We start from the raw sequence: 27,296 nt of genomic DNA on the forward strand, positions 1-27,296 counted from the left end.
GCTCATTTTGATGACTGTTAAGAACAGAAAGCAGAGGTATATCCTGGCCTTTTAAACATAATATGGAAAATGTTCAACTTGAGTTTCAAACATTTACAGTCTAGAAATGCCTTGCAGAACCTGTAGGATGTTTTACTACAGCAAGGAAAGTAGATTTTGTCCTTCATGATCTAATTTTATTTACTACATGCAGAATAAAACCTATGGCCATTCATTGTGTCCCTGGAATGAAGTACATACATTTTTTCCAGCATTACTCTCCAAAGGATTTAAACACACCTAAGAATGACTCCCACCAGAAAAACTTTCAATTTGCAAACAAAGCTTGTTCTGTGGACTCCCAGTGTATTTGATTTTTAAGCACTCAGTAGGGAGTGCACTCACAACTAGTGATCATGAAGGGCAGCTGCTGTACTGCCCAGTGTCAGAGAACTGCAGTGGCCAAATGTTTGTTCGTAAATTTTTTTCTTCAGGGTCCAGCCTTATGCTAGCTTAGCTGAGTGCAAAGCATGTCATGACACCTTGCTTTAAAAGTTTGCCCAGTCAGCTGCGGGAGTTGCCCAAAGATGTTCCTATTTGGTGATGTTTCTTGACCATTAGAAATTTTTCTCAGGGCAATCAAGTCCAGCTGAGTGCATATGCAAGCTCTGGGGATGAAGCTTAGCTGGGTGTCCCCTGGTAGGGTACAGACCTTGAACCACAGAGCCTCTTCAGGTGTGTGGAGACAGGTAAGTCTAGCGGGTGTCTTGTTCTTCCCCTGCTCCTTTGCAGGCACTATTTTACAGATGCCTGTGAATTTTGTGCTGTGTCAGAAGGATGAGGAGCAAGTAGACAGTGAACAGTGAAAACTATAGAATCGGGGAACATGGCAATACAATATAGGATATGAAAAAAAAAAATTCAGCCAAACATGGCACTTAAAAAATGTTTACCTGAAAGGTCACCCGTAGAAATCAGGAAAGCAACTGACCATGATGGAAATGGGGGGCATTTGGGAGTCCCTCCAAAGCTACTGCTAACTTCTCAGGTATTCACAGACTCAAATTGTTTGGGTAGTGCTGTGCTAGAGCTAATTTATACTGACTCTTGAAAACAAATTGCTACCTTTTCAACTGGTTGACATTAAGTTAGTAGCTTGAAATCGGCTATGATGAGAGTATCTACACAATGTAAATGGTTAAGTGCTACAAATGAGGGTTCCACTCTTCTCCAGAGCCAGTTGTTAAACATTTAGCAGCACACCAAAAAGTTAAAACTGTCTCTGAATCACACAGAAGGGAAATCAAAGAAGCCATTTAGTAAGTTTTTGCATGTGCACAGCTGTAGAAAGAAACCTGGCCAAAACTTTAGTAGGATGTTGGCACCTTATCCAACAGAGGCCAGTACATGGCAGCTAGTAATAACTGACCACTTCTCTTCTACTGGATTTGTCTTAGAATTTTAATGCCTTGAACTGGTGATTAAAGGTTTTGCATGTGCACAGCTGTAGAAAGAAACCTGGCCAAAACTTTAGTAGGATGTTGGCACCTTATCCAACAGAGGCCAGTACATGGCAGCTAGTAATAACTGACCACTTCTCTTCTACTGGATTTGTCTTAGAATTTTAATGCCTTGAATTTCCTTTTTCGATTGGTTTCATTTTGGGCATTACCTAGAGGCTGAGAAATCAGACCCCTTGAGGAATATTTTAGGCTCTGGCTGTGATTTCTAAATTGAATCTGAATGAATCATTTAACTTCCTGTTTCTCAATCTATCCATTTATAAAGATTAATGACCTAAGATATGCCTCTCAGTTTGAATTATAAAGAGTGAAATATAAAGAGCTGGTCTTGGGATAAAGTAGATTAAAGCTGTGCTCCCCACTTTTTCTTCAGGATTGCATTCATTCTGGCTAAATTGACAAGTTATTCTTCACTTGCAAATTAGGGACTAGGTCAATTTAGCCAAAGCAGTTGAATGGTTGAATCACTAACTGTGTCTACATTGCCATGTATAATGATAACTTCAAGAAACACCTGATACTAATTGCACAAGAAGTGAAAAGCTTTCAGCTACTTTGGCCAAAATGGTATCTATGACTGTGCTATATATATAACTGGTTTCCAAATGCTGGCCATATCAGAATCAGTTGGGAATCTTCGTAAGTTGGACTTATCCCAGGACATTGTAAGTCAAAGCTCTGGAGTGAGGAGCAAGGATTGTATTTTGAAGAGTTCCTCATTTCACATAGCTATGTTTGCTGGTGGAACAGCAGCATAACCCATGTCCTAGCCCCAGAACCCTACTGTAATCTTAAACTGGAATCAGTTATTCTGCAACGAGCTCTCTACCGTGATTCCACTCTAATCAACAACAAAAGAATGAGCTTCACTGAGGGTAAAAACATCTATTCAAACACATATGTCTTCAGTAATAAGTCATCACAATAAAAATAAATTTTCAGAAATACTGCATAATACAATAATGACATTCAAATATTGTATCTATGTAGCAAAGCAATCAGTGTGAGCAAGGCATAATTAGTGGCTTTGGTCCTTGGTATCAACTCATCTGTGGCTTTGCTTGTTTGGGCCACAGAGTCCAGACAGGTCAATCGGTTGGCCAAGGTGCCCTAAATCCCAGCACCTGTGATGTCCCACCTGGGCTCTTCGGCCGCTTACCCACAGCTCCAACTCTCTGTAAGCAAAAGGACGGTTCTACACATTCAGGGAGAACTAGAGGCTTAAACAGAAACTTTTGCCTAGTGCATTCAAACAATTATGGGAAAGAAAATTTGAGGATCCAGAATTATACAGAATATTGCTCAGTCTGTTATTTTGCACATGAAAACCCACCAAAGTTATTCATTACTATTTGTACATCTTTTTAGCATATTGAACTAAATGCAATAATTCAAAGTTGAAGTGACTTATCATATGGAAGGAATTTCTTAACTCAAGGGAGCCCTGCTGAAAATTATACATACGGAGAAATACATAACCATTTTCAGGTTTCAACTGCTAAATTATTCATATATATTACATAAAACAAGATTTTAAGCTGAATAGATCATTGGTTAAGATTCCAGCTGTCAGCTATGAACCATCAGTAACAGAATTGTGATTTACCAAACCGTGATTTCCCAGGCATTTCAGTGGAGAATAGAAGTGATTACCAGGGGGCTGTTTTATACCGAGGTAAGAATCTCCTTTGTTGTTTTACATTGAGAAATAATTTTTTGGAGGGTGAGAATCCTTTTTCCTCCTTTACAGCTTTTCTAACTTATTTTATGTGCCCTGTGGATTCCAGATCAAAATCACTTTCCCTTTGAGTCTATTTTCATGTGATGCAGCTAAAGCCAAAAAGTACTAGATAAGGAGTCATAATTTCTCCACTAGTTATCCATGTGATCTTAGGGAAATCACTTAGCTTCTCTGCTTCTCCACTTCCTCATTCGTAAAGTCAAGAATTAGGACTGGAGAAGCTCAAAGCCTCTTCCATTTCCAGTGTCCTAGCATTCCGCAATGTTGCCCTTGATTCCTTTGGCCTGAGGTCAACATCACTTTGTTATCTAAGAATGTCTAATAATTAGTGCCTAGCCTAAAGTCAGAAGAAATTTTCTTCCGTTCCCCAGCTTCCCCTCCAAATTAGGTTTGTCTTGGCATTCACATTTGTGGACAACTGGTGGGCCTGGGCACTAGGGGGATGGGGAGGGGACTCTACCTTTGCACATCCTTGCTGGTAGCCCCATGGTCATGTGCCTCACATCAAGGTCACAGAAAGATGGCACAGCAGTCACAGTCAGCACTGCTAGGCACACAACACTACTCAACACACAGCACTTTTACAATAGTCAAGGACACTTAAGACACCGACACAAAGGTGGAGGAACCACAGATGTTTTAATTATCAAATATGGGAAAGATTTTTTTGGGTGCAGGAGAAATTCTTGATACCCCCTTTTAACCCAATCTCCCCTGGATCTACATGTCTGCACATGACACACAGAATCACCGATGAGTACTGAGGTTCTAACGTCAGATTGCCATCCATGTTTGTGGTTTTGTTTCCCCCCTCTGTGACTTAATTGGTCATTTGTGTTGGTGTCATGTACAGACAGCCTTGGGGGCTTTGTGGTGAATTTTACTCTCATAGCTAAAGGTGGACTCTGCTGTGAGTATCCTAAAAACAAAGAAAGGTTCTGACAAAAGGATGTACTCAGTCTAGAACCAACAAATGAGGTCAATTCCAAAGCCAGGGATATGTATCTGTAGCTGAACCAGGAGGGAGAACCCATTGGCCCAGTCTGCCCAGTTCACTGCCCTTGATTATCCAAGCCTGGGAGCTGTAGGAGAGCCAGCACATTCTGGTTGCTTATAATGTTGCCTTTCTAAAGAGGACACATGGGACCCATCAACTCTTTTGGTTGTGAAAGTGGATATATAGGTTAATCTTTGAAACAGTTGTTAAAAACAAAGAGAGATTTTTATGTGATCAGCTAGAAGCTGCTTTTCTTACAAAGGAAAGAGTGGTCTTTGGGGATTATCTCCAGGAAATCCTGCCTAGAAATAGGGCTGAGCCTGATCTTTAGGCCCTTCTAGTTCTGGAGATAAGTCCATTTCATTGTTTTGAATTTTTGTTAAAATAATAGATGAAATGATGGTAAGGGATGAGAAAGTCCTCCTACTCTAAAATTAAGATGAAGCCAGGAGTGCACTGAGATTTTAAAAATCCCTCTGAATTTAGAAAACAAAAAACTTTGGCATTATGATGAGATCAAATTTAAATAGTCTACCATGGAACAGTTAACTGGTTTTAGGTATTCTGGTCTTTTGCTCTTTTAACTTGCCTGTTCAAAGTATCTATGTATTTATATTTAGTGAAAACTAATGGGCACATAGGGATTAAAACTCCAGAGTCAGAATTTGGGCCCATGTAATATCGGCATTAATATCACTTAGCTGTAACCAAATGAACTAAGTGCTTAGGAACAGCCCACTAAATACTAAATACAAGATTGTCAGTTATCAATCTTGCAGTGATCCTAATGGAACACAGCGTGAGAACGATAGCACTGCCCTCGTTAAAATGACAGGGAACAAACAGAATGGTTTTGACGCCCATCGAATTATACCATTGAATTTAGAAATATTTTTCTTATTTCCCCTTATAATTGTTTCAAGTATAGAGCTGTTTTAGTGTTTCCCATCTCAAAACATCTATTCCTATTTTTTCCCATTTGGAGGATTGTCATTCACATGACGTTGTAAGACGTATCACACTTGGTTACATGTTTGAACCTGAATGGTTTTTCTTTCACTAGTTCATATCTGGATCTATGTAAGCTGCTCTAATTAGTTAGTTTTCTGAAAAGAATAAGACAGCTTTAGGACCAGGCAAAACATGAGCATAAGAACTGTGTCTTTCCTTATTGTATTTGGTTTAATTTTAGGCCCTTCTCAAAGAGGGGCAGTGACCTGATTACTGAACTACAGCAATGATTTTTAATAGTATTTGTAACACTGTAAGCAATCTAGATGAGATTTCTGGAAAAGAACGAGCTACCCTTCAAGTGTATAACAAATGTGCTTGACTGGCATTTGGAAAGAAGAAAGAAAGTCTTATTAAAATTTAACATCAACTTGGCCAGACTTTGGGCTGAACTGGAAGAATAAAGTGCTGCTCAGTAAAAAGCCAGGAATGGGAGTGATGTGATTTCTACTCCTGAGGCTGAAATAATGAAAAAGAGAATGAGAACGGCCAACTAATTCCTTCGTGGCAGGGCTACATAATCTCAAATTCCAAGGGCTATTTAGTGCCAAATCTTGCCAGTGCACAATGGCTTTTCCCTTTGAAATGTTTAATCTGTACGTGTAAAGATCTGATTTCATCAGAAAGAGGGAATATCTAGTGTCTACAATTGTCCTGAAGAGAACAAACAGTTGTGGATGGATGGTGGTGAACACGATCCTGAAAATGACCTCACCTCTCGAAGCTTCTCCTCCACCCTAATCCTGCTGGTTCTCAAAGGCTGTGAATGGGCAACATAGTTACAACACTTTAGGGGTATATAGGACTCCATAACAACTTCTAAACATTCTTCTTCCTTTCCCTTTCTGTCTCCCAGAATCTTAAACTGACTCATTGCTTCTATATTCTGAGAAAATGCCCAGCCCAGTACTTGGGTTGTGATTGTGGGACACACTAAACCTAGGCTGGAATGCCCTTGCAGATGTGGCAACCGTGCTATTATTTGCCATAACAGCATATTTGCACTCATGTCAAGAGATGCAATGCCCCCCACGACTCCGACTTTCTTTGTGACAGTGAAGGAGGCACTGCATTAGGTGCCACACACCACAGAGGGAGCACACTGCTGTAGCATGGCCATATGGACTAATGAGGACTTCATAAGAGGCATTTCTTATCAAAGTAATATGAGGGGATCCTTCATGATTTTCTCAGTTTGTCATGAAACAAAGTTACCCAGAGCCTTGAGCACATCAAGTACAGATGCAACACATACAATCAAAGCTAATTCAATAGGATTCCTAGCAAATTATTAAACTCCACAGTGGTGGGGCAAAGGAGTGATTGCAGGGAGAGGGAGAGAGATAATAGAGATAAAGAGATAGAAAGAGAGACAGAGATAGAGATAGAGATGAGATAGATAGAGAGAGAGAGAAATATGAGATATGCAAACCAGTTTTTTATGTTTCCATTTTGAAGTCTGATCCCACCAGCAAAATTGAGATCCTGCCCCAATTGTCCAGAGGGCTCTGATTATGAGGACTATATCTGAGCAGAGCTGTAGAAACTATAGCTCTAGTCCTCATAAAAATGGGAGGCAGTTTATTATTAAAATACAAACATGAAAATACTTCATACCATTTCATTAGCAGCATAGTTCCAAATGCAACATTCCCTTTATCAATCAAGTTTAAATTATCTGGCTTCAACGTATCTGTCCTGCTAAATCTGCTAAGACCCTTAAAAGAGCAGTGCAAAAGAGGGAGAAATGGCAGACAAGCCTCATAAGACATTCTCTAGGGTTCTATTCCAAAGACTATTCAATTTGATTTGGGGCACTTTTTAAATGCCACTTGGCACTTTCCGTTGGGAGTTCTTAGGCACAGTGTGACAAAGTCAGCTTGGTGAGCCCCTCCCCATGCATCCGGTACAGCAGCTGAAACTCAGCAGGCAGCTGGTGGGACTCCTGCCACTTGGTGGTAAATTTGGTTCCTTTTTTGTCATAGTAATGGTATGGAAGATCTTCCCTCGTGTTGGGGTCAAATCCAAAAGGCCAAAATCCATACAAGTGGATCTCTTCACATATTGCTGATGCAAGGGTGTACATAAGAATACCTGTACTCAGCCGTTTGGGCGACAAATGTTTGTTTTTCCAGTACCTGTGGAACAATAAGTACACGTGGATTCAGAGGCCAGTGCTGAAGGTGTCAATCAGATAGGTTCAATATAACTGAGCTGGGATGTGGATTTGCCCATGTAACTTAAAGAGTACTTGCTTTGAATTTATCTTTTAGAACACAAAAAACCTGTGGGCAGGACTGGCTACATAATTTGTGAGACCCAGTGCAAAATAAAAATGTGGACTCTGTTCAAAGATTCTTGATAATTTCAAGACTGTGAGAGATGAGTATTAAACCAAGTGCAGGGCCTTCTGAGTGTGGGATCCCACGTGGTCGTGTACAATGGCTGCCCACCTTTGAACCCTGCTCTGCCTCTGGGTCTTCCTTAACACTGATGGTTCTGATTAAATGGTGACACCACAGAAGACCACTGATAAGGATGACTATACTTCTCCTACATACAGGGCCCTTGTATATATTAGAGGAGGTTGTTTAATCTAAGTGCACCTTCTCTGTCACTTTCTTTCCTAAACCTAGAAGTAAATCATTCTTCCTTGTTTGGAAAGATTATGGGGTCTTATTTTTTTCCAGCCTCTTATAAAATATTGTATTTCTTGCTCCTTTATATTCTAGCTAGCTAGGGGTATGTATCTAAAAGGTAGGGGATACATACCAGTTAGATACATACCAGTTTATTAGTTTATATTCCTCCTTCTATGATAGGTCAACTAAATAGATCTTAAATTTGGAAGACTTTAGGAGACTACAGGATGGAATAATCTATTACGGGATAAAAATCTTTAGAACTCTCTGTTTACCAGGTCTCCCAGAACCCACTCTAACTTGTAATAGTATCTGGGCTATGTTAGGACACTAGGGCTACTTACATAGGGGAAATCAGAGCTGAGATAATTTGCTTTAGCATGCCAGGACCTAAGGGGAGTATTTACACACTTTCTTTTTTTTTTTTTTTGTCTTTTTTCCGTGTCCGGCAACGAATCGCAACCCTCAGTGTTGCCCCCGTACCGGACCGGGACCGGCAACGGGATCGCAACCCTCGGTGTTGCCCCCGCGCCTCACTCAGCCAGTGAGCGGGAATCGGTCTGTATGTGGGATCCGAACCCTCGGCGGGAGCGCCGCCGCGCTCTCAAGCGGCGCACTAGCACAGTGCGCCACCGGGCCGGCCCCACACTTTCTAATTTTTTTTTAAAAGGGATAAATCATGGTGCTGTTCCTTCCATGTTTAGATAGTATTCTGAAGCCTTCCTACACACACTGCCAAATATTTGAGACTTCCGTGGTGTGCATATGTATTTGTCATTGGCTGTGCAGGAAGAGTTAAACTGGTTATGAATCAGGTGTCTATGGACTGTATTTCCTCTTACTTTAAATGAATCCATGTATTTAGTTCAAGCCTGCGTGGCTGTGGAGCATTATGTTTAATTTCACAGGCCTTTGGTGGCAGGAAGGCCACACAGGCCAGTTTCTGGAAGTATCTAAGCACATGAAGTTCCTTCTTCATTACTTGAAAGCTTCAAAGACAGACCTTTATCCTTCCAGATGAAATTTAAAAGTTCAGTCTTGGTTTTAATACTTTTAATTAAGGAGTCAGAGTGACTCTGACAATCCTTTTGGTAGAGTTGAACTTACATTCAACTTTTGGTAGGAGCAAAATGATGAGGTTAAAAGACTATGGAACAGGTTGGCAGGAAACCTGAATTCTAATTCAGTTTTAGCCCATTTTGGGTGGATAACTCCTGCTCCTCATACCTCAGTTGATTCATCTTTAAATTAGGAGTTGAGCTACATTGCCTGTTAAAAAGATGACCACCCTAGGAAATGTGGACGGTCGCAGATCATGTCTGTTATCCCTGTTATAGGTATTAATGGTGCCCCTTTCAAAGAGAAAGTTTCAGTTTGGACTATAAATTATGGCATCACCCTGCCTTTTAGATACATACCAGGTTATTAGTTTATATTCCTCCTTCTGTGATAGGTCAACTAAACAGATCTTAAATTTGGAAGACTTTAGGAGACTACAGGATGGAATAATCTATTATGGGATAAAAATCTTTAGAACTCCCTGTTTACCAGGTCTCCCAGAACCCATTCTAACTTGTAATAATATCTGGGGCTGTGTTTGGACACATAGGGGAAATTAGAGCTGAGATAATTTGCTCAGATGATTTAAAGGAAAAAAAAATCCTACAATTAATCTTGCTTTATAAAGTGCCCTGGATTAGCAGCTCTCATTCTGACTGCACATTAGAATCATCTGGGGAGTTATTAAAACATATCCAGGACCTGGTCCCCACCTCTCTCTGCACCAGAAAAGTTTTACTAGAATCTCTTTGGGTAGATCCCAGGCAATGGTATTTCTTAAAGGTTGCCAAGTGATTCTAATGTATAGCCAGAGTTGAAAATCACCAGACTAAATGAAAATATTGCATCTCTGGTCAATCTCTCTATCACATCACAAGGGATTATAACAAGCTCACAAAATCTTTTTTCATGTTTTTGCATTCAAATATCAAACTATGAAGGCAGATTATACAATGTATGATTTATCTAGGTGGCTTGCTAATCTTGGACATCTGCAAAATACCCTAACATCAAATAAAAGGGAAAATTTTAAGGTAATTGCATCGTCTTTAAAAAACCATTTGATCTGTCTAATTTGTCTATAGGCATTATTGGAATATAGTTATCCATTTAAAAAATTTTTTTGGTTCATGTTGATTTCCATGACTATGCGGTAGGCATACCACCAAAGGAGGGGGCAAGGAATAGAGGGGAGACTGATGAAACACCCATCCCACCATTTTGCACTTGGTTCCCAGCTGGGGGTAGATTACACTTCTTACCTAGAATGATTCATTCATCCATTACAAAAGATAAGAGTTTGCTCTAAAGTACTAAACTAACCACAACTAACTAATTGGATAGCTCCCACCCCCAAGAGGTTACAATATTGATTTGTCGCTTGGTGGGGTGTGAGTAAAATGCAATAAAATATACACACCTGTTGACATGTTGCATTATGTTTCCCGGCCAAGCCAATTGGACCTTTAACTGACCTCTGTGTTCAACAAAAAAGTCAACTAATGTTCTGGTAACAGTTGCTGAAGTGTGGAAGAAAAATGCAGGAATCCAAAGAATGGCCCCATCAAGCTTTTTTAAACTGAGGAAAAAGTTGTTACGGTCCTGAATGGTCAAAAGATTGTTGTAATATTTTTCCAGGATGCTGGGGTTGAAGGTGGTAAGGTTGGTTTTCCTTCCAACATCTCTTTGGAAAGCCTCCGTAGGGGCAAAATTGCAACGGAAAACAAAATCTGATTTATCTATTTCTTGTCCACACTGGCTCCCTGTCAGGATCCCACTATTTCCAACCACAGCACAAATATTATAATGCTTATTCATAATGGGTGACACATCTGGAAGCAGGGATCGAAAGTTATTGCTAATAGAGAAAACATATTTATGGCTGGAATAATCATAGTGCATCAGTTGTCCAATCCGAACACTATTCTTGGTCAAAGAAAAATTTTTTATTACATCGACATGCTGAAGAATTTCTTGCCTAAAATAAAAAAAAATTCATTAAATTCATTCCATTCAAAAGAATTGATTTTCCATCTTACGTCTTATGCTGCCATTTTATTCAGACAAGAATCTTAGGCACGTTGAATCCAAGAAAGAGTATACATTCATAATTGTGGTCTTTGAAGAGTGAACTGCTTCAGAATCTACAGACATATTCTAATCTTTCAGTCAAGTTCTGAATGTAATCCATGGGGGCTTGTAAGTGCAATTTACAGTTTTAGCTGCCACTCCTTGGTTTCCTGCTGTTTGTAAAGAGTATATTTGATCAGGGGTGAGGCAGAGGACAAACTATGTCAGAAAATACAGGGAGAAAATTTACACAGGCCCCAAAGAGCTCACATTAATGCACAAACATTAGTGTCTTAGAATTTGTAACTAGGGACTACTTGTCTGCTATTGGACTGCAGTGTTCAAGGAATATCAAATATCACTGGTGTCTAAATAAAAGCCAAATAGATATAAGTCAATGCAGCACTATTATTAAAATATAAAGATGCTAATAGCAGTGGGTGCAGTTGAATATTTAATAGAAATGATAATCTCATTAAGGTCCTTTGAATAGTAAAACAGGGATATTTTTCTAGTTGATTATATAGAAACACAATTTAGTTGGAGAAACCTAATCCTTAGAAAACAAGGCTATTGTAAATCTTGAAAACACGTGTATTCTAACAATTCAGAGCATCAACAAGGTGAGAGTGATACGTAGAACTAATTTCATGTTGCTTTCATATTGAGCTTTAAAGTAAAATTACGTATCTTAAAGTTTCAACTATTTAAAATATTTGAGAGACCAGTAACATGTTACTTTGCTACTAGATTCTCCAATGCTAAGAAATCACATTGAATCGCTTATGTCTTTTGCCTAAAAAATAGCAGGAATAAAACAAAATGCTTTGCATATCATAACTTTGCTTGGAATTTTATTTTTAAAAACTCATTTATTTTAAAAACTCATTTTATTTTTAAACTTTCATTCTTTAAAGTATAGAACAATATAAACTGAAAACTTCAATCCAAAACTTCTAAAGTTAGCAGTGCTTTTCTTACAAGCTGTTAAAAAGGTAAAGCAAGACTAAAATGAAACTAGTAAAAATTAACTAAAGGTTACCTACTAAATGGAATAAAAGGAAGGAACTTTTGTGAAGAAAATAGTCTTCCAACAGTCATTTGGGTCACATGGCTTAGTGTGGAAAGAATATTTTTATCGAGCCAGAAATAAGTTTTGGGGAAAGATGTTCTATCCATGAAAATTTTCTGCGTTGTCTATAAAATTAATATTGGATAAAAATCCCTAAATATTTTTTTAAAAAGCACTTCTAGGGTTTAGAATTGATCAATTTTCATGATTAAAATTTCTAATTAAACATAAGTGTCTAAAAATTTTAATCATAATCATATAACTGTATGTCAATTTTTCAGGTAAAAAACATTTTCATGACACCACGGATATGCATTGAATTTGTTTTAATTCTGCCAGTAGATTAAAATTAAAAAAGAGAGAAAGCAATAACTAGAAATGCTACGACCAAAGCACAACTTCCTAAATAGAGTGGTTAGTAAAATAAGTATTCGCCCCCCTAATGAATACACTAGATGGCTCACATTCCATTTAGCAGCATAATAATCTCACCAAGAAGGAAGGTGTAATGATCTATCTGGGATTGCTAAGAGTAGACCAGAATCACTGAGAAGAATAAATAAATTTGAACAAATCTCATCCTTATTCCCCCCACCTAAAAAATTACAAAAATCTCCTTCATGTATAAAATGAGGCTGCTACAGCTAATGAGAATGAATTTAGGTAACTTCACAATAATTTAAAAGCTGTGAAGGTTTAATGAAAACAAACAGGCAAAACCAAAACAAAACCGTACTTAAATATCTACATATATTTGGGTCAAGTTTTCACTAGTAACGTGGTGAAGATGGATTACGCTATTTTCTGCGTGTTTCAATGAAACAATACCATTTTATTTTATTTTTTCAAATTTTCTTTTCAGTGAGGGAATGAAAACGCATAATGCATTGGGTGGTCTTTTTGCATTTAAACTTTTTTTTTTTTTTAAATAGATGGTTTTGGCAGGATTAGCCAGACTTGTTCACTGTAAATCATGGTGTTCAATCAAGCCCAAGTTAGGAAGGATATTGGAAATTATCTTTTATCCCTCCATTCAAATTGTTCCTCCCAATGTTTCTTTTTGAGAGGGCACCACATACATATGAGGGTTACTGATCATAACTTTGTGCAGTCAGGCCAAGAAGATGGTGAAGGTGGAGGGGGGTAAGTTTTGGTTGTTTTGGAGTTTTTGTTTGTTTGTTTTGTTTTTCGAGCTCCAGAATTCAAAAACACCTTTGGATGTTTTCTTCCTATCCTACCTTTGATGTAAAAAGGCTGTCCGATTAAATGTCCACTTAGAAGGTTTCTCTTGGAGTTCCTGGGTGAGAGAATTCGTAATGGGCACAAACGACGGGTCTAGAAACTTCAGCGCAAATTGGGACCTGGAGAGGAGCATGAGTACAGACAAACGTGCTGGCCTCAGCTCGGGGAAGCCGAGGTAGCCATTAAAGTCCCAGCCAGCTGGGGGCGGGGGGCAGCCGGCACAAGCGCTGGCTCCAGCCCGCCCCAGAGCCCCCTCTCATTTGGCCCACCCTCTGCACCCACATACACCCGGGAGAAAGAAAGAAAACTAGGGAAAGAAACCCATCTCCATTGTCCATCCCTCCGGGTACGGGAGAGACCATAAAATGGCCGTCACGCGGCGAGCAGGGCCGGGCGCCGGGAGCACCGCCGAGCCCGGGGCGCGCCGAGGACGCGGAGTCAGCACCGCGGACAGCGGACAGCGGCCGCGCCGCCGCGAGCACGAGAGAATGGGTTTTGGGAGAAAGGGCAGAGGAAACCGGAGACCCAGGGAAGGCTGGGGGTGACTCCTGCCTTAACCTCTTCCTTCCCGAGCCTATGTCCGATTTCACTTCCTATCCCTTGACTGGGGACCCCCGGAGGCCGCCCGCCAGCTCCGCTCTCCTGCCTAGATGGGGCTTCTCTAGGTTCAGCACCTCGGGCCGGTCTGGACCACAGTTCGTATTTGCCACCTGCCCGTCACGAGGCCCTGCTGCGAGAGCTCCTGGGGTCACAGGTAGGGGCGGGGGTTCTCGATGAGCTGCGCCTGGCGCCTTCCCAGTCCGGCCCCGCGCGCGGCGGCGACTTCGACCTGGGCGAGGGGAGGCGGCCCTTAGGAGGCGCGCTTCCCGCAGGGGCGGGGGAATTGCAGAAATCCCGGAAGGGGAGGGGGTGACAGCGGGGAGTGGGTCGAGGGAGAACGCCTCAGGGGCTTCGTGAGTCTAAACCCGCGCATCACTCGATGGGGGGTGGAGTGGGGGAAGGGGGAGGGCGCGAGGAGAGTCCGGCGCCTGCGCCATCGGATCGTCCGCACCGCCCGGAGCCTCGTCCGCCGAGTCTGCGGACAGGGCGCGGGGAGGGCGCTCACCTCACGCCCGTCCATCTCCCCGCTCAACGCCCCTCCCAAACACACACACTGCCTCTCCGTCCTCCCTCACCCTCCTTAAACCCTCCCCCCATCTCAAGAATGGGGGGAGGGGTGCCGAGGAAGAATACGAGAAATGATATCGCATCGATTAGCACAACGGCTTTTAGGGGCTTTGGGTTAAAAAATAAAGGGGAGGGGGTAGGGAGAATCAGAGAGAGGAGTGGAAAGACCACGCAGTTATCTTGCTCAAAGTGTCTCGGAGAAGCCAAAACGCCCCCCCATCAACCCCCGCCCCCAACATACCATCAACCAGGTACCCCAGGGCGCTCAAATAGAGGCCGCACTCACCGGAATCCCGCGTGGAACATGTACATTCGGGGCGCCCCTGGGCTGGCGTACTTGGGAGTGGTGAAGATGTTCTCCTTTTTCAGGGACACGTAGCTGATGAGCGATAAAATCAGCAGGGCGACGCTGAGCATGACCAGCCCCAGCACACTGGCGACCCGGGCCATTTTGCAATTTCTCATCCCGGGCTGGGCTGGGATCAGGGAACCCGGGGAAATCGGTCCATTGAGCGGCCAGCAGCTCGCTGGCGTGTCAGTGTGTGTGCGTGTCTGTGTGTGTGTGTCTGTGTGTGTGTGTGCTCGCGCGCGCGTGTGAGCGTGTGTGGCGGGGGAGGGGGGCCCGGGCAGGCAAGCCGCGGAGGGCCGGGCAGGAGCCCCGGAGGGCAGCGGGACCCCCCCAGGCAGGGGCGAGCGGGGCCGGGGCGCTGAGCAGGAAGATGGAGGGTCTGCGCGGCGGCGCGGAGATGGAGCGCGCAGCGCGGTGCGTCCGCGGCCGCCGGCTCAGGCTCCCCCGCGCGTTTCCAGCGAGGCTGCCATCTCCGCCGCCGCCTGCAAGATAAATGTGATTGGAATAATGTTACAGTTCGATCTAAGCACAGGATTTAATTAATGAACTCTAATCTCCCAAATAAGCGGGGGAGGGGGTGCGGGAGAGGGAGGGAAGACGGGGAGGTGGCGGAGGGAGGGGACATCAGGCTGGAGGGCTGCAGCCCACGCCGACAGCCTCCCCGGTCGAGGATGCCGGCGGGGAGGTGGCTGTGGGGAGTCACACGTCCAAACTTAGTTTAATGGACCATTCCTTACTTTATAATATCACGGAATAGGGAGCTAAGTAACCGGATTTGCTGCCCTGGAGGATAAACAACAGCTGGCTGCTTCTCAGAGATGCCCGGAGAGCGGTGTTAGAAAGACGAACGTGTAAAAGCTTCTCTCCGCATCACCGAGGCCCCGCCCTGGGCTCCGGCAAAGAAGCTCCAAAAGGGCTGGGCTGGCCTGCCTTGGGAGCGCTTAACACCTCCTTAGAATTTTCGAGAATGTCTTCCCTATCTGCCTCCTACGTCCATTACGTACTTCACTTATCCCTAAAAGGTGGGCGGTGCCTAGAAAGTAGTGAGCTGAACTGGGAGTGTGGAGGGTCTGGTCCCGGTCCTCCCAGCTCTGGCCCCATGCACACAGCAGGTGGAATGTGCTGGCCCCTGAGCTGAGGCCTGGAGCAGTTAGCCTACTTTTCTTAGGCCTTCTGGATGGGTTAGGTGGCCTGAGCTACCCATAAGTTGAGGGCGTTATAAACAAAACTCGCTTTGGAAGGAGCTCAAAAACCAGGTAAGAGAGGCTGCCTCTGAGGCGGGAAGGAAAGCTCACTGCCTAGCACTTTGTGTTGCTTGACCTTAAATTTGTTTCAGTATATTCACATGTTGCCTGTTTTAATATCCTTTGGAAATACAAATCAATCCATTTTCAGTCGAGTTATTGGGTGTTTAGGGGGAACTCACATGTTTCTTTAGCTCTTGTCCTTTGCAATTACTTATGGCCACTTCCACCCTAGCTTTACCCTTGGCTCGGTCCTCCCGGTACTGGTCAATAAGCACTAATGAAAGAAGCTGGAGGTAAGAAATTGGCCTTTGAGACCTTTGAGAGCCTTTTCCAATAAAACACGTTGAGATTTTTCGAAGGTGGTTATGATTTCTTTCTCTCCTGAACTTCTTGCCTTTTATGGGCTTTGGTGGACCTAATGTTATGGTCTGTCTGAGGTCTGTAAATTCCTGCTAGGAGTGAGCTGCTGGGCAGTAAGCTCCTGCAGAGCAGGGACCATGTCTTTTTTCTCCAATACTGTTTCATATAGACAGCATGCTTACTAAATGTTTGAGGATCAGATGAGCTCCCTTATGAAACATATGTCTGGCTGTGAACAGTGGTACACAAAATGTTCCTGTCTGTTTCCAGTAACAAGAGGTGTCACTTTGCACCCACAGGAGACATTTATACTAAAATCTAAAAATGTGGGTCAAAATCTAAAAATCTTCTTTCGCCTATGGGCCTTTTTCTTTTACTTAAAAAATTTCAGAAAAGACTTGTGTGAATATGATGAATATTTGAACCATTTTTTCAAAAATAATTATTATCTTTTAACAGAGAAGATTGTATGAGTATAGTGTAAAATGCCAAAAGGAGTAAGATCTTATGAGAGCTACTTAGGAATTTTACATGTTGGAAAAATTCTTCTTGAACAAGAAAAGTCAGGGGAGCACACAATGAAGAGTCAGCCCAGGGGAGTGGATACATCCTCAGGCTCCAGAGCTAGGCAGAACTGACTTCAAAAGCTCACTCTGGTATCCATGAGCCATGTGATCTTGGGCAAATTATCAACATCTCTATGCTTCAGGCTCTACATTTGCAGAACCAATATAAAAACCTGCCAGGGTTTGGGGGAAGATTGTTCTCTGTCCTGTATTAAGATGTTAATAAATATGAGCTAAACAGCTTCTGCAAGTTTTTAGTGTCTTTTTCTTTCTTTTTTTCTTTGGAGAAGATTTATTTATCTATCTATCTATCTATTTATTTATTTTAAATTTTATTGAATCATAATTGATTATACATATTTTTGGGTTCAATGTTGAGATATGTTGATCAAATCAATATTACTAGTATAAATATAGGTACTTACTCTTTATGCCCCTTGTCCAATCTCTCCCCATCCCTCTCTCCCTCCTACCACTGATAACCCTAGATTTCTTCTCTCCCTCTGAAAGAGTAATGGTTACTCTGTTGATTTGTTGCCTAGATGATCTGTCCAATGCTGAGAGGTGTGTTCAGGTCACCCAATATTATTATAGAGCAGATGCTTCCCCTGTCACTTTGGAATGGGCTTTGTGGAGAGAGACATCCTCTTCTTTTCTTTGGTCTCTGCTGATGACTCTCCTGTGTCAATACACTCCAGTGGCTGGTGGACCATCTACGTGGTGGTTGTGGTGTCTAGCCACTTTTGCGGCAGCTGTGGTTATTGTGGTGGCTGTGGTGGGCCACCCACATGGAAGTGATGTTTTTGGCATGCTCCTTGATGCTGGTGGTGTGTCTGGTTGTGGGGGGTGTCTGGTCCCTGGCTCTATGCCTCAGGATCCTGGGTGGGCCCCGAGGCACTGGCTGTGTGCCTGGTTGTGGGTGGGGTAGTGTCTTTTTCTGACTCCGTATATGTCCTGCTACAGAATGCATAGGAATGGATATACTTGGGTGAAGGATTTTCCTACAGAGAATGGCGAGGATTAAGAAACTCTCCAGTTCCTTTCATAAAGCAGCATTACAGGCTTTTCTGGGACATATAATATGGATTCACTCTGCCTGGACTTAAAAATTGATATATTACTTATACTTAGCACATGTCTGTGAATCTTCTAAAGAAAGTCCTAGCAGGATGACTCCCATATTCCAAATGGGTCACTGAAGGTCACATGATGTAAAGGGACCAAATTAGCCAGAAAATACATAGGCAGGCAGGGATTCTTGTTACATGTGCCAGGCCTGTAGGTGAAAATGGATTGCTCAGTAATTACCAGGGGCATAATCCTGGTGGTGGTGTTTCAAAGAGCAACTGCAGCTCAGGATAAGGGATTTTTCAGGCCCGGGATTATAGCTATTTAATAAATTAAAAAATAATTAGGAACTTTTAAATAAAAATATTGTGTATCGAATTTCACTGGAAATCAGCCCTGTGTGAGAGTATAGAATGGTGAAAATAGGAAATACAGAAATAAAAAATCCCTTTGGATTAATGTTTTCTAGAGAAGTTGTTATTTTGGACACAGGCACTTACTTCCCTTCTCCCATCCCCCAAAGTGCCCACCTTTTGCAAACATGGCTTTGTTACCCTGTGTAGTCCCTCACCAACCCATACCTACCAACAGTAATTTCCAGACACCACGTGGATGGGAAGGTGGAGAAAAATGGTGTGTTTTGTTAGAAACAGCATGCAGTGGATTGAATGTCCCTCCCAACTCATTGAAGCTTGATCCTCATTGTAACAGAGTTAGGAGGGTGGAAGTTGGGGCCTTTAGAGGTGACTGGATCGCAGGGACTGTGCCCTGGTGAATGGATTGATCCATTCATGGAGTAATGGGCTGATGGTTTAGAGGGTGGTCATGGGTGTGGTTCTGATGGCTTTGTAAGAATAACACTGAGGTGGTTAGCTCTCTTGCTCATGCCATCCTCATCATGTGATACCCTGTGTCACCAAGGGACTGTGTAGAGTTCCTACCCAGGAGAAGGTTCTCACCAAATGTGCCACCGGACCATGGACTTCCCAGCCTCCAAAACTGTAAGAAATAATTTTTATTTTTCTATAAATTACCCAGTTTCAGGTGTTCTGTTATGAGCAACAGAAAATGGACTAATACACAGCATCATTCATTCATTCATTTGTTTATTTCTGTTTTCTTTCATCAGTTTATGAAATAAGATGTGTTGGTTATCAGATACCATGCTGGGCAGACTCATGGTTTATAAAATCATCCATGGCCTCATGAGGCTTATTGTCTTGTGGGGGAGAAGGATGTAAACGTAATGGAAGTACTATGTGAGAAGCTCGACAATGAAGGACTAATGAGAGAACTGGGCAGTGAACTCTCTCTGCAAAAGGTTAGCAGAGTTCTTTATAGGGGCAATGTTTGAGCTGGGTTTTAAAGCATGAGTAGGATTCATTAGGTAACGAGGTTAAAGAAGGACATTCCAGGGGCCGGCCTGGTGGCACACTGCTACAGTGCGCCACTTGGGAGCGCGGCGGTGCTCCCGCCGAGGGTTCGGATCACACATACAGACCGGCCGCTCACTGGCTGAGCGAGGTGCGGGGGCAGCACCGAGGGTTGCGATCCCGTTGCCGGTCCCGGTCCGGTACGGGCGCGACACTGAGGGTTGCGATCCGTTGCCGGTCATGAAAAAAAACAAAAAAGGAAAAAAAAAAAAAAAAGAAGGACATTCCAGGTGGAGGGAGGACTAGAAGGCAGGGAAGATTACGGTGGGCTTGGGGAACAGCAAGAGGTAGGAGGTGACTGCCCCGAAAGAATAGCCTAGAAAGAGAGTTGGGTCAGATTGTGAAGCACCTATAGGATATGCTAAGGAGTTGGCTGGTATCCACCAGCAGCACTGCTCAGAACTGTCCAAAGTTTGTAAGGAGGAATGACTCAATGTGATTTCCAGTGAATGGAGGTAGAAGCCACTGGAGTTGGGTCTATAGGGAGATGAATGACTGGCTGCTCATGCAGCAGTCAGATGAAGTGTCCAGTGGCCTTTCGTCTTGTCTACATGCTAGAAGACCCAGTGTGTCTTAATTTATCAATGAACCAATTGACCATTTTCTGTTATGAGACACTCCTAAATAAGTCATCAGGGAGTTGACTTTCAGGAGGGCAGGTAACCCCTCCCAGACAATACGGAGATCATAGTGCAGGGAGCTCAGAAAGAGCCCACTGGGAAATTGTTTTTAGACACATGTGACTGGAATTCTTTCTGCACGCTGTTGCCTGACACTTTGGTTGCTAATAAGCTAAAAGTGGTCACAGAGGAAGGATCTTGGGATCCATTTGGTTTCCACCTGCTATTTCCCCAAAGAAGTTAAACATTTTATGAGTTCAGTGGTGGGAAAAGTCACTGTGGTTAGAAAAAGCATCACAAAACCTCTCAGATGGAACAGAGACTAGAAAGATACATGGAAGTTTCTAGAGATGGAGATGGTAAGAGAGGGCAGGGCAGGCAAGGGTAACTAGGCTGAACAAAGGGGTTGAGGCAGAAGAGGGAAAGGTTTGTTGAGCAGGGAATAGATAAGCCCCCTTGGAGCAAAGTGAAAACAGCTGAGATGGATAGAGTACTTACTACACGCCAGGTGCTTTTTATACATTATTTGTCATCTTTGCCCCGATCCTATGAGAAAGGTATAATTATTCTTACCTTATAGTTGAAGAAATTGATATTAGAAGAGGTTACTTGCTCAAGGAAAGGCCCCTCTGGCTGTAAAGCCCACCTTTTCCACTACTCCACATAGCTTGTAAGCGAGTCTTGGGACCAAGAGCTGGAAATGTGTACTGGCCTGGGGAGATTGAAAGCATTATTCTTTGGCATTGAGAACCAGCCAATACTACTACTAGTAATGATGATGACATCATGTCACGTTTTTTGCTCACCTGCTATGTGTTGGACATTCTACTAGGCATTCTAATAACTGATCTCGTTTAATCTCTATTCTGTTTCTCTGAGGATATAATGGCTACCACCATTTCAAGAATCAAGAGACTGAGGCTCAGAGAGGTTAAGTAACTTGCCAAGGTCACACAGCTACTGTGTTCTGGAAGAGGATTTGGCTCCAATGTGTCCCACTGGTATTCCAGGACCCAGAGGAAGAGGGGCTTTAATCTTTCTCAGCCATGGTGTCTCAGGGTTTCTGAGGAAGCGAGTGCACACTAGCGAGGGTGGACGGGGGCGTGGGGGCAGTGAAGAGGAGACCAGAGTGGAACGTCTGAAAAGCAGTGGCCTGTTCTGGGGCTGGGAGAAATTTGGGTAGGGCTGGAGCCTGGGAAGGAAGGGCTAGCCATCCTGTCGGGATGGCCCCAAGACAGCATCTTATTTTCATTGTATCCCTTTAGTGCTAGTGCAGCACCCAGAACAAATCGTGCTCAGTGTGAAAAGAAGGCAGGGAATTTTTCTGCTTTCCAGCATACCTAATGGCCAGACCAGGGAGAAGGCTGGTCTCCAGTACTGATTGTAGAGAAAGATCATCTGCTCCACGGGGACGGATGAACTGGCTTGTCTATTGAAGAGGCTATGTTAATTAAATTAAGCATTTAGATTAAGTTAGGTTAATGTTAATACATGCACATAGTACAAAATATAAAACATAGTAAGGATGAACTGTGATCGGTAAAACTCCTTCCCACCTTTATCTCTCAGCATCTTGGTTACCTTCCCTGGAGACAGCCGCTGTTGCTATCTAGAGATACTCCATGCGTTCATACTAAGCATATGAGCACGTATTCATTTTTGAAATGTATGTGCTGAGACCAGTCTGAAATGATATTTATTTCAAGGTTTTTGTCTGTATCTCTGCAAAAGATATTTTGCATAGCATTTTAACATTTCAGGTGTTTGCAACGATTACATTTTCTAGAAGCTGAGGAATTACTCATTTTGCAACTACATACAAATGCTTCTCTTAAAGCTCAGTGAAGTGTCTCTGTGTGAAAGGAAAATAAGAACTTCAAATAGTCTTTTTCTTCATTGAATAAATAAAATATATTTGGAATGCCACCTTAAGGCTTAAGGCTTTTTGTGGTCCAGTCCCTAGGAAATGCTTTGGAAGGAGCTATTATGTTCAATTGTGTTTATCTCCCAGGCTCTTGCATAGAATTTTGACTTTTCAAATGTTTGCAGCGATTACTTTTTTTAGAAGCTGAGGTATACTTGAAGAAGCTACTTGAAAAATAATCTTACAGCTAAGTTTTAAGCTATTCTTATTAGCTATTGTGTCTCTTTACCGCAGTGACTGTGGGTATAGGAAATCACCCACAGCTAGAACAGCCACAATAACATTACCTGGGTACTGTCAGGGGAGGTTTTTTCAAAAGCAATCTAATTTTAGCTTTCATCTTGAGTTTTTGGGCAGTTTTTGTACCTTGTGCTTCTGAACTATAATTGTCAACAACATATCTTTGAAAGCAGAAGGGAAAAAATTCACCGTTTTGTTTGTGTGTTATTATAACAGTATAAAAATGGTAAAATTTCCATGTAATTTTGAAAAATGCATTGCCACTTTCTGATTTACTGTTGAGTACTGCTTCCACAGAGGCAGCGACAGGTGTTGTTGAAGGCTCAACTGCTAAGCGTCTCCTTCCCTGGGCACTGGAGCCTCTGCACCAATCATAAGCACGTACCTCTAGCTGAGATTTCTTGTCTTCTGCTCACAGGGATTTCACAGAGACAAAAGGTCACTAGACTTCATAATATTGAAAAACTAGGTTTATAGGAGGAAAAAAACCAAAAATAAACAAACAAAGAAACAAAACAGATTGAGCTACACCATGTTTCAAAGTGTGGACCTGCATGTTCTAGCTCAAGTCATGCTCACAATAATGCTATGTGATAGGATTTTCATTCCTTTTCGTAGACACGGGAAAAAGACACTTGGGGAGGTTAAATAACTTAGAGAAGATCACAGCAGCTTTTTAAGAGATGGGATTTTAGTATAGGATTTAAAGACTACAAAGGTATTTCTCTTTCACCAAACCTTGTTACCACCCATGCCAGAAGCTTAGACTGTGTGCACTGGAAAAAGAAATATGCTTCTTCCAAGTGGATGTTTCTCATTTAAAAAACACTATTCACAGTAGCCAAGAAATGGAATCAACTTAAATGCCCATGAAAGGATAAATGGATAAAAAAAACCCTGTGGTATGTATACACAATGGAATACTATTCAGCTGTAAAAAGAAATGATGTCCTGTCATTTGCAGCAACATGAATGGAACTGCAAACCATCGTGTTAAGTGAAGTAAGTCAGGCACAGAAAGACAAATACTACATGGTCTCACTCATATGTGGAATCCAAAAAAAAAAAAAAGTGGTTCTCATTGAGGCAGAGAGTAGAATAATGGTTACCAGAAGCTGGGAGGGGATTGGAGTTGAGGGGAGGAGAAGGAGGGAACAAAGGGTACAGAACTATGCTGTCTATCCTAAGTGAATCATTGTACAGTTTAGGCACATATTGAAACAATGCAGCGTGTACCACAAATATAAATTTAAGTAAAATTAAAAAAAAAAAGGAGCCAAAGACATAGTTCTTGCGTTGGCTTCTGTACCCCTTTCTCCTTATGCCAAGCTTTTTACAAGCTTGTACAAAGGATATTTGGACACAAGGAAAGTGACTTCTCAATGGACAAGAAAATTGATGTAAACATATGAAGAATCCCTTATATCTTTCAGAATCCTATTTTTCCTATTTTACAGTTTTACATGCAAAAGAATCAAGTGCTGTTGAAGGTGGTGTAAGATGAAGGAGAGGTTGGCTTTGGGCACCTGTACTTCTGTTTTGAGAAGGGCAGTTCTGAAGTGAGCCTTCCCAGGGGTAGAAGAGTTTGGGTGGGGACTACAGAGCAGGTGTAGGCAGATCAAGAGTGTCATGAGCACCTTCTTCCTGGTGGCAACCGGAGGAGCAGGAGCAGGGCAGGCACAGAGGGAGAGGAAGGTAACTGATCTTCCCCAGGATATCTCTGACACTTACACCAGTTATCTAACACCTGGCTTAACTCCTGGTTAGTAGTTTGTCTGTCTTTCTACTTTAGCTCTGAATCCAAGCTGCTTATTAGAAAAAAAGAAACGCAATTATTGAGTATGCTATTTCATTGACAAAAAATTGTATTTCTAATATTTTTACCTAAGGAAAACATCAAACCAAAAGTGAGCAGACAGCATGTTGTAAAACTATTCTTCACATCTATGACCATCTATAATTAAAGAAAGACTCTCTGTTGGACCTTAGTCACTACAAGCAGGAACCCCTGCTCACCTGGAGACAGGTGCTACCTCAGTATCAGTCAGAGTTTGCAGAAGATTGAGAGAAGTATTGCTTCATTTCTTGGGGACCTGGCATGACATGTATTATATTGGTGGGTATATCCAGGTGCCCAAGTAGTTCTCAAAGTGGTCGCTGAATTCTACTGCTGGTTTTGGCTCAGATCTGGAGCAATTCTTCTCCATCTGCCTGGGGAGTCAGACTTTCCTGATGCTGCAGCATTGCCTCAATCTGTCCTCTGCCTCCCCTTCTCTCTATAACCATAGGATTGACAACTTAATGGGCACCTTACAACATGAAACTTACTTTTTAACCTTTACAGCAGCATCCTTCAACTCCTTAGTTTTATGCTGGATGCTTGTGTTGTTTAGCAATTTTAAGCAGGATTTGCAAGACTCTGGAAACTGCATCTATTATAGATCTGGTGCAAGGCTAGCTGTGAAAAAGTGAGAGTTGTGAAAAGTATTAGACCTTTAGATAGTAGCTGCGAGCACTTATCAAAGGGCACTGTCTTTGGGAGCTCAGTGTAGAAAGGGATGCTGGTTCCACGTAGGTCTTTACAGTTGATAATCACTATCTTTAGGGCCATCTTTGGGGGAAAAACTGACAACCGTATAAATCTTACATTTTTATAGCACTTCAATCTTTTTTCAAAGTACTCTCACATCTATTATCCCGTCTTGACCTCTCAAGGAAACTCTGAATTGGGCACAGCAAGTATTTCTATCCTGATTTTACAGATAAGACACAAAGAAGCTAAATCACACGGTAGGGCAGAAGGAGACTGAGGCTCAGCATCCATGTCTGACATTAAGACTGCTAGTCTCTCTACTAAAAACACACACCCCTCTTTCATTCTCTGCATCTAGCTTCCACCGATACCATTCTACTGGTATCACTCTTTTTTTTGAATTGTAAACTTCTTTTAATTAATTAGTTACTTTAATTGACAAATAAAAATGGTATATATTTATCATGTACAACATGATGTTTTGAATATGTATATATTGTGGAATGGCTAAGTGGAGCTAATTAACATATGCTGGAATCACTTTCTTTAAAGCAGTGTTTCTTGACTCTATCCGCACATTAGGGTCCCCAAGCCACTGAAAAATAATACCAATGTCCAGGTCCCAATTGAGTCAGGATCTTGGGGTGGCTCCCAGGCATCTGTGTGTTTTAAAGATCCTCAGGTGAGTCTGACACAGAGTGAGGATCAAATACCATTGCTAGAAGCTTGCCAATGGCGATCTTCATGTCAAATTCAATGACTTTTCCTTTGCTACTAGCCCAGGGCCATTTGACACTAATTTCTTCTTTAAATTCACTCTTCTTTTGGCTTCCATGCAATGACACTCTCTTGGTTCCTGGTTCTTCTCTGATGCTACCTTCTCTGTCTTGTTTTCCTATTCACAAGATGATGTTTTGTCCCTCCCAACTCAGCCTCGTTCTTTTCTCTTTTATCCAGCCACACAGGATACAAGGAATAGTGTGGGAGGTTGTGCAAAGGATCATTCATTTTCAGAGGTTTGGGCATTAGAACATAAACTGTGGGGCCGGCCTGGTGGTGCACTGCTACAGTGCGCCGCTTGGGAGCGCGGTGGCGCTCCCACCGAGGGTTTGGATCCCACATACAGACTGGTTCCCGCTCACTGGCTGAGCGAGGTGCGGGCACAGCACTGAGGGTTGCAATCCCGTTGCCGGACACGAAAAAAGACAAAAAAAAAAAAAAAAAGAAAAAGAACATAAACTGTGCAAGGGCAGAGGCATTATTCTGATCACCACTGCAGCTCCCAAAGTTAGGACAGTGCCGGACACATGCTCAATAATTTGATGAAATGGTCACATCTATGTGACTGAGTTTCACTCATCTCTGTCTACACCATCCTGACCTGTGTTCCAGTCCTGCCCCTGCAATGCCATCTCTTGCATGTGCCACCATCTTCTCAAAACCAACCTATTCAGAATAGAACCCATCACTTTCCTTTCTCCTACAAAATAGTTCTTTTAGGGGCCGGCCCGGTGGCGCACTGCTACAGTGCACCGCTTGGGAAGTGCGGTGGCGCTCCTGCCGAGGGTTCGGATCCCACATACAGACCGGCAGCTCACTGGCTGAGCGAGGTGCGGGCGCGACACCGAGGGTTGCGATCCCGTTGCCGGTCCCGGTCCGGTACGGGTGCAACACTGAGGGTTGCGATCCGTTGCCAGTCACGAAAAAAGACAAAAAGGAAAAAAAAATAGTTCTTTTAAATGTTCTCCGTCTACTTCACTGCTTCCAGTAGCCTCAGCCTTCCAGTTCTTTGGATCAGCTTTGACTCTCCCTTCTCTGTTATCCTGCTCTGCATCACAGTCTCTCCTTTCAGCAGACCCTCCTTGCCCACAGTCCCTGGTGGGAAGCAGTGCTAGGCTGTGCTGTGGGCATTGACTAGGTCAGGAGTGGGCCCACCCATCCATTGACCAATTGCCCATTTGGTAACCAGAAGAAAGGCTCCTAGTTCCCTCTGGAACATGGAGGCAGAACATTGAGAGTATTGACTGACAGATATGGAGGAACTATCAGAGTGACCTTGTGAGCTGACTTGTTTGGACACCAAGTGGCTTTCTAGATTCAGCTCCAGGTCCCATGAGTTCATTATAGACACATCATTTTTCTTAAGCTCACTGATATGAGACTCTGTTCTGACAACACTCATCCATAATCAATTATATCAATGTGACTATTAACATTTCCATCTTTGAAAATAATATATGTTTTCAATTTGCCTCTTCCTTTCCTTTTGTACCACCTAACCAAGGTCCTAACCACCTCCTGCCTGAGCCAGTTAATAACTTTCTAGCAGGTGTATTTGATCCTTCTTATCTCCCTCACCCCCTCTTATTTGCTGTCCCTTCTGCCTGGACTTCTTATCTCTAGCTTAACCATCCAGGGAGCTCATATTTGTCCTTTAGGAATGTTTTTTTTTT

At 42.6% G+C, this 27,296-nt stretch overlaps 1 protein-coding gene across 1 annotated transcript; it reads right to left on the bottom strand.

Annotated features, from left to right (window-relative positions):
* Positions 1–2,372: 2,372 nt before the first annotated feature.
* Positions 2,373–15,334, bottom strand: ST8SIA3 (ST8 alpha-N-acetyl-neuraminide alpha-2,8-sialyltransferase 3). Its single transcript, XM_008578957.1, has 4 exons — positions 14,790–15,334; positions 13,333–13,455; positions 10,373–10,930; positions 2,373–7,389 (listed from the first exon to the last, which is right to left on the bottom strand). Exons 1-4 carry the CDS (start codon positions 14,966–14,968, stop codon positions 7,107–7,109), a joined length of 1,143 nt encoding a protein of 380 aa, XP_008577179.1. The 5' UTR covers positions 14,969–15,334; the 3' UTR covers positions 2,373–7,106.
* Between the last annotated feature and the right edge of the window lie 11,962 nt (positions 15,335–27,296).

The sequence above is a fragment of the Galeopterus variegatus genome, unplaced genomic scaffold (genome assembly GCF_000696425.1).
Source record: "Galeopterus variegatus unplaced genomic scaffold, G_variegatus-3.0.2 Scaffold1791, whole genome shotgun sequence".
Lineage (NCBI taxonomy): Eukaryota > Metazoa > Chordata > Mammalia > Dermoptera > Cynocephalidae > Galeopterus > Galeopterus variegatus.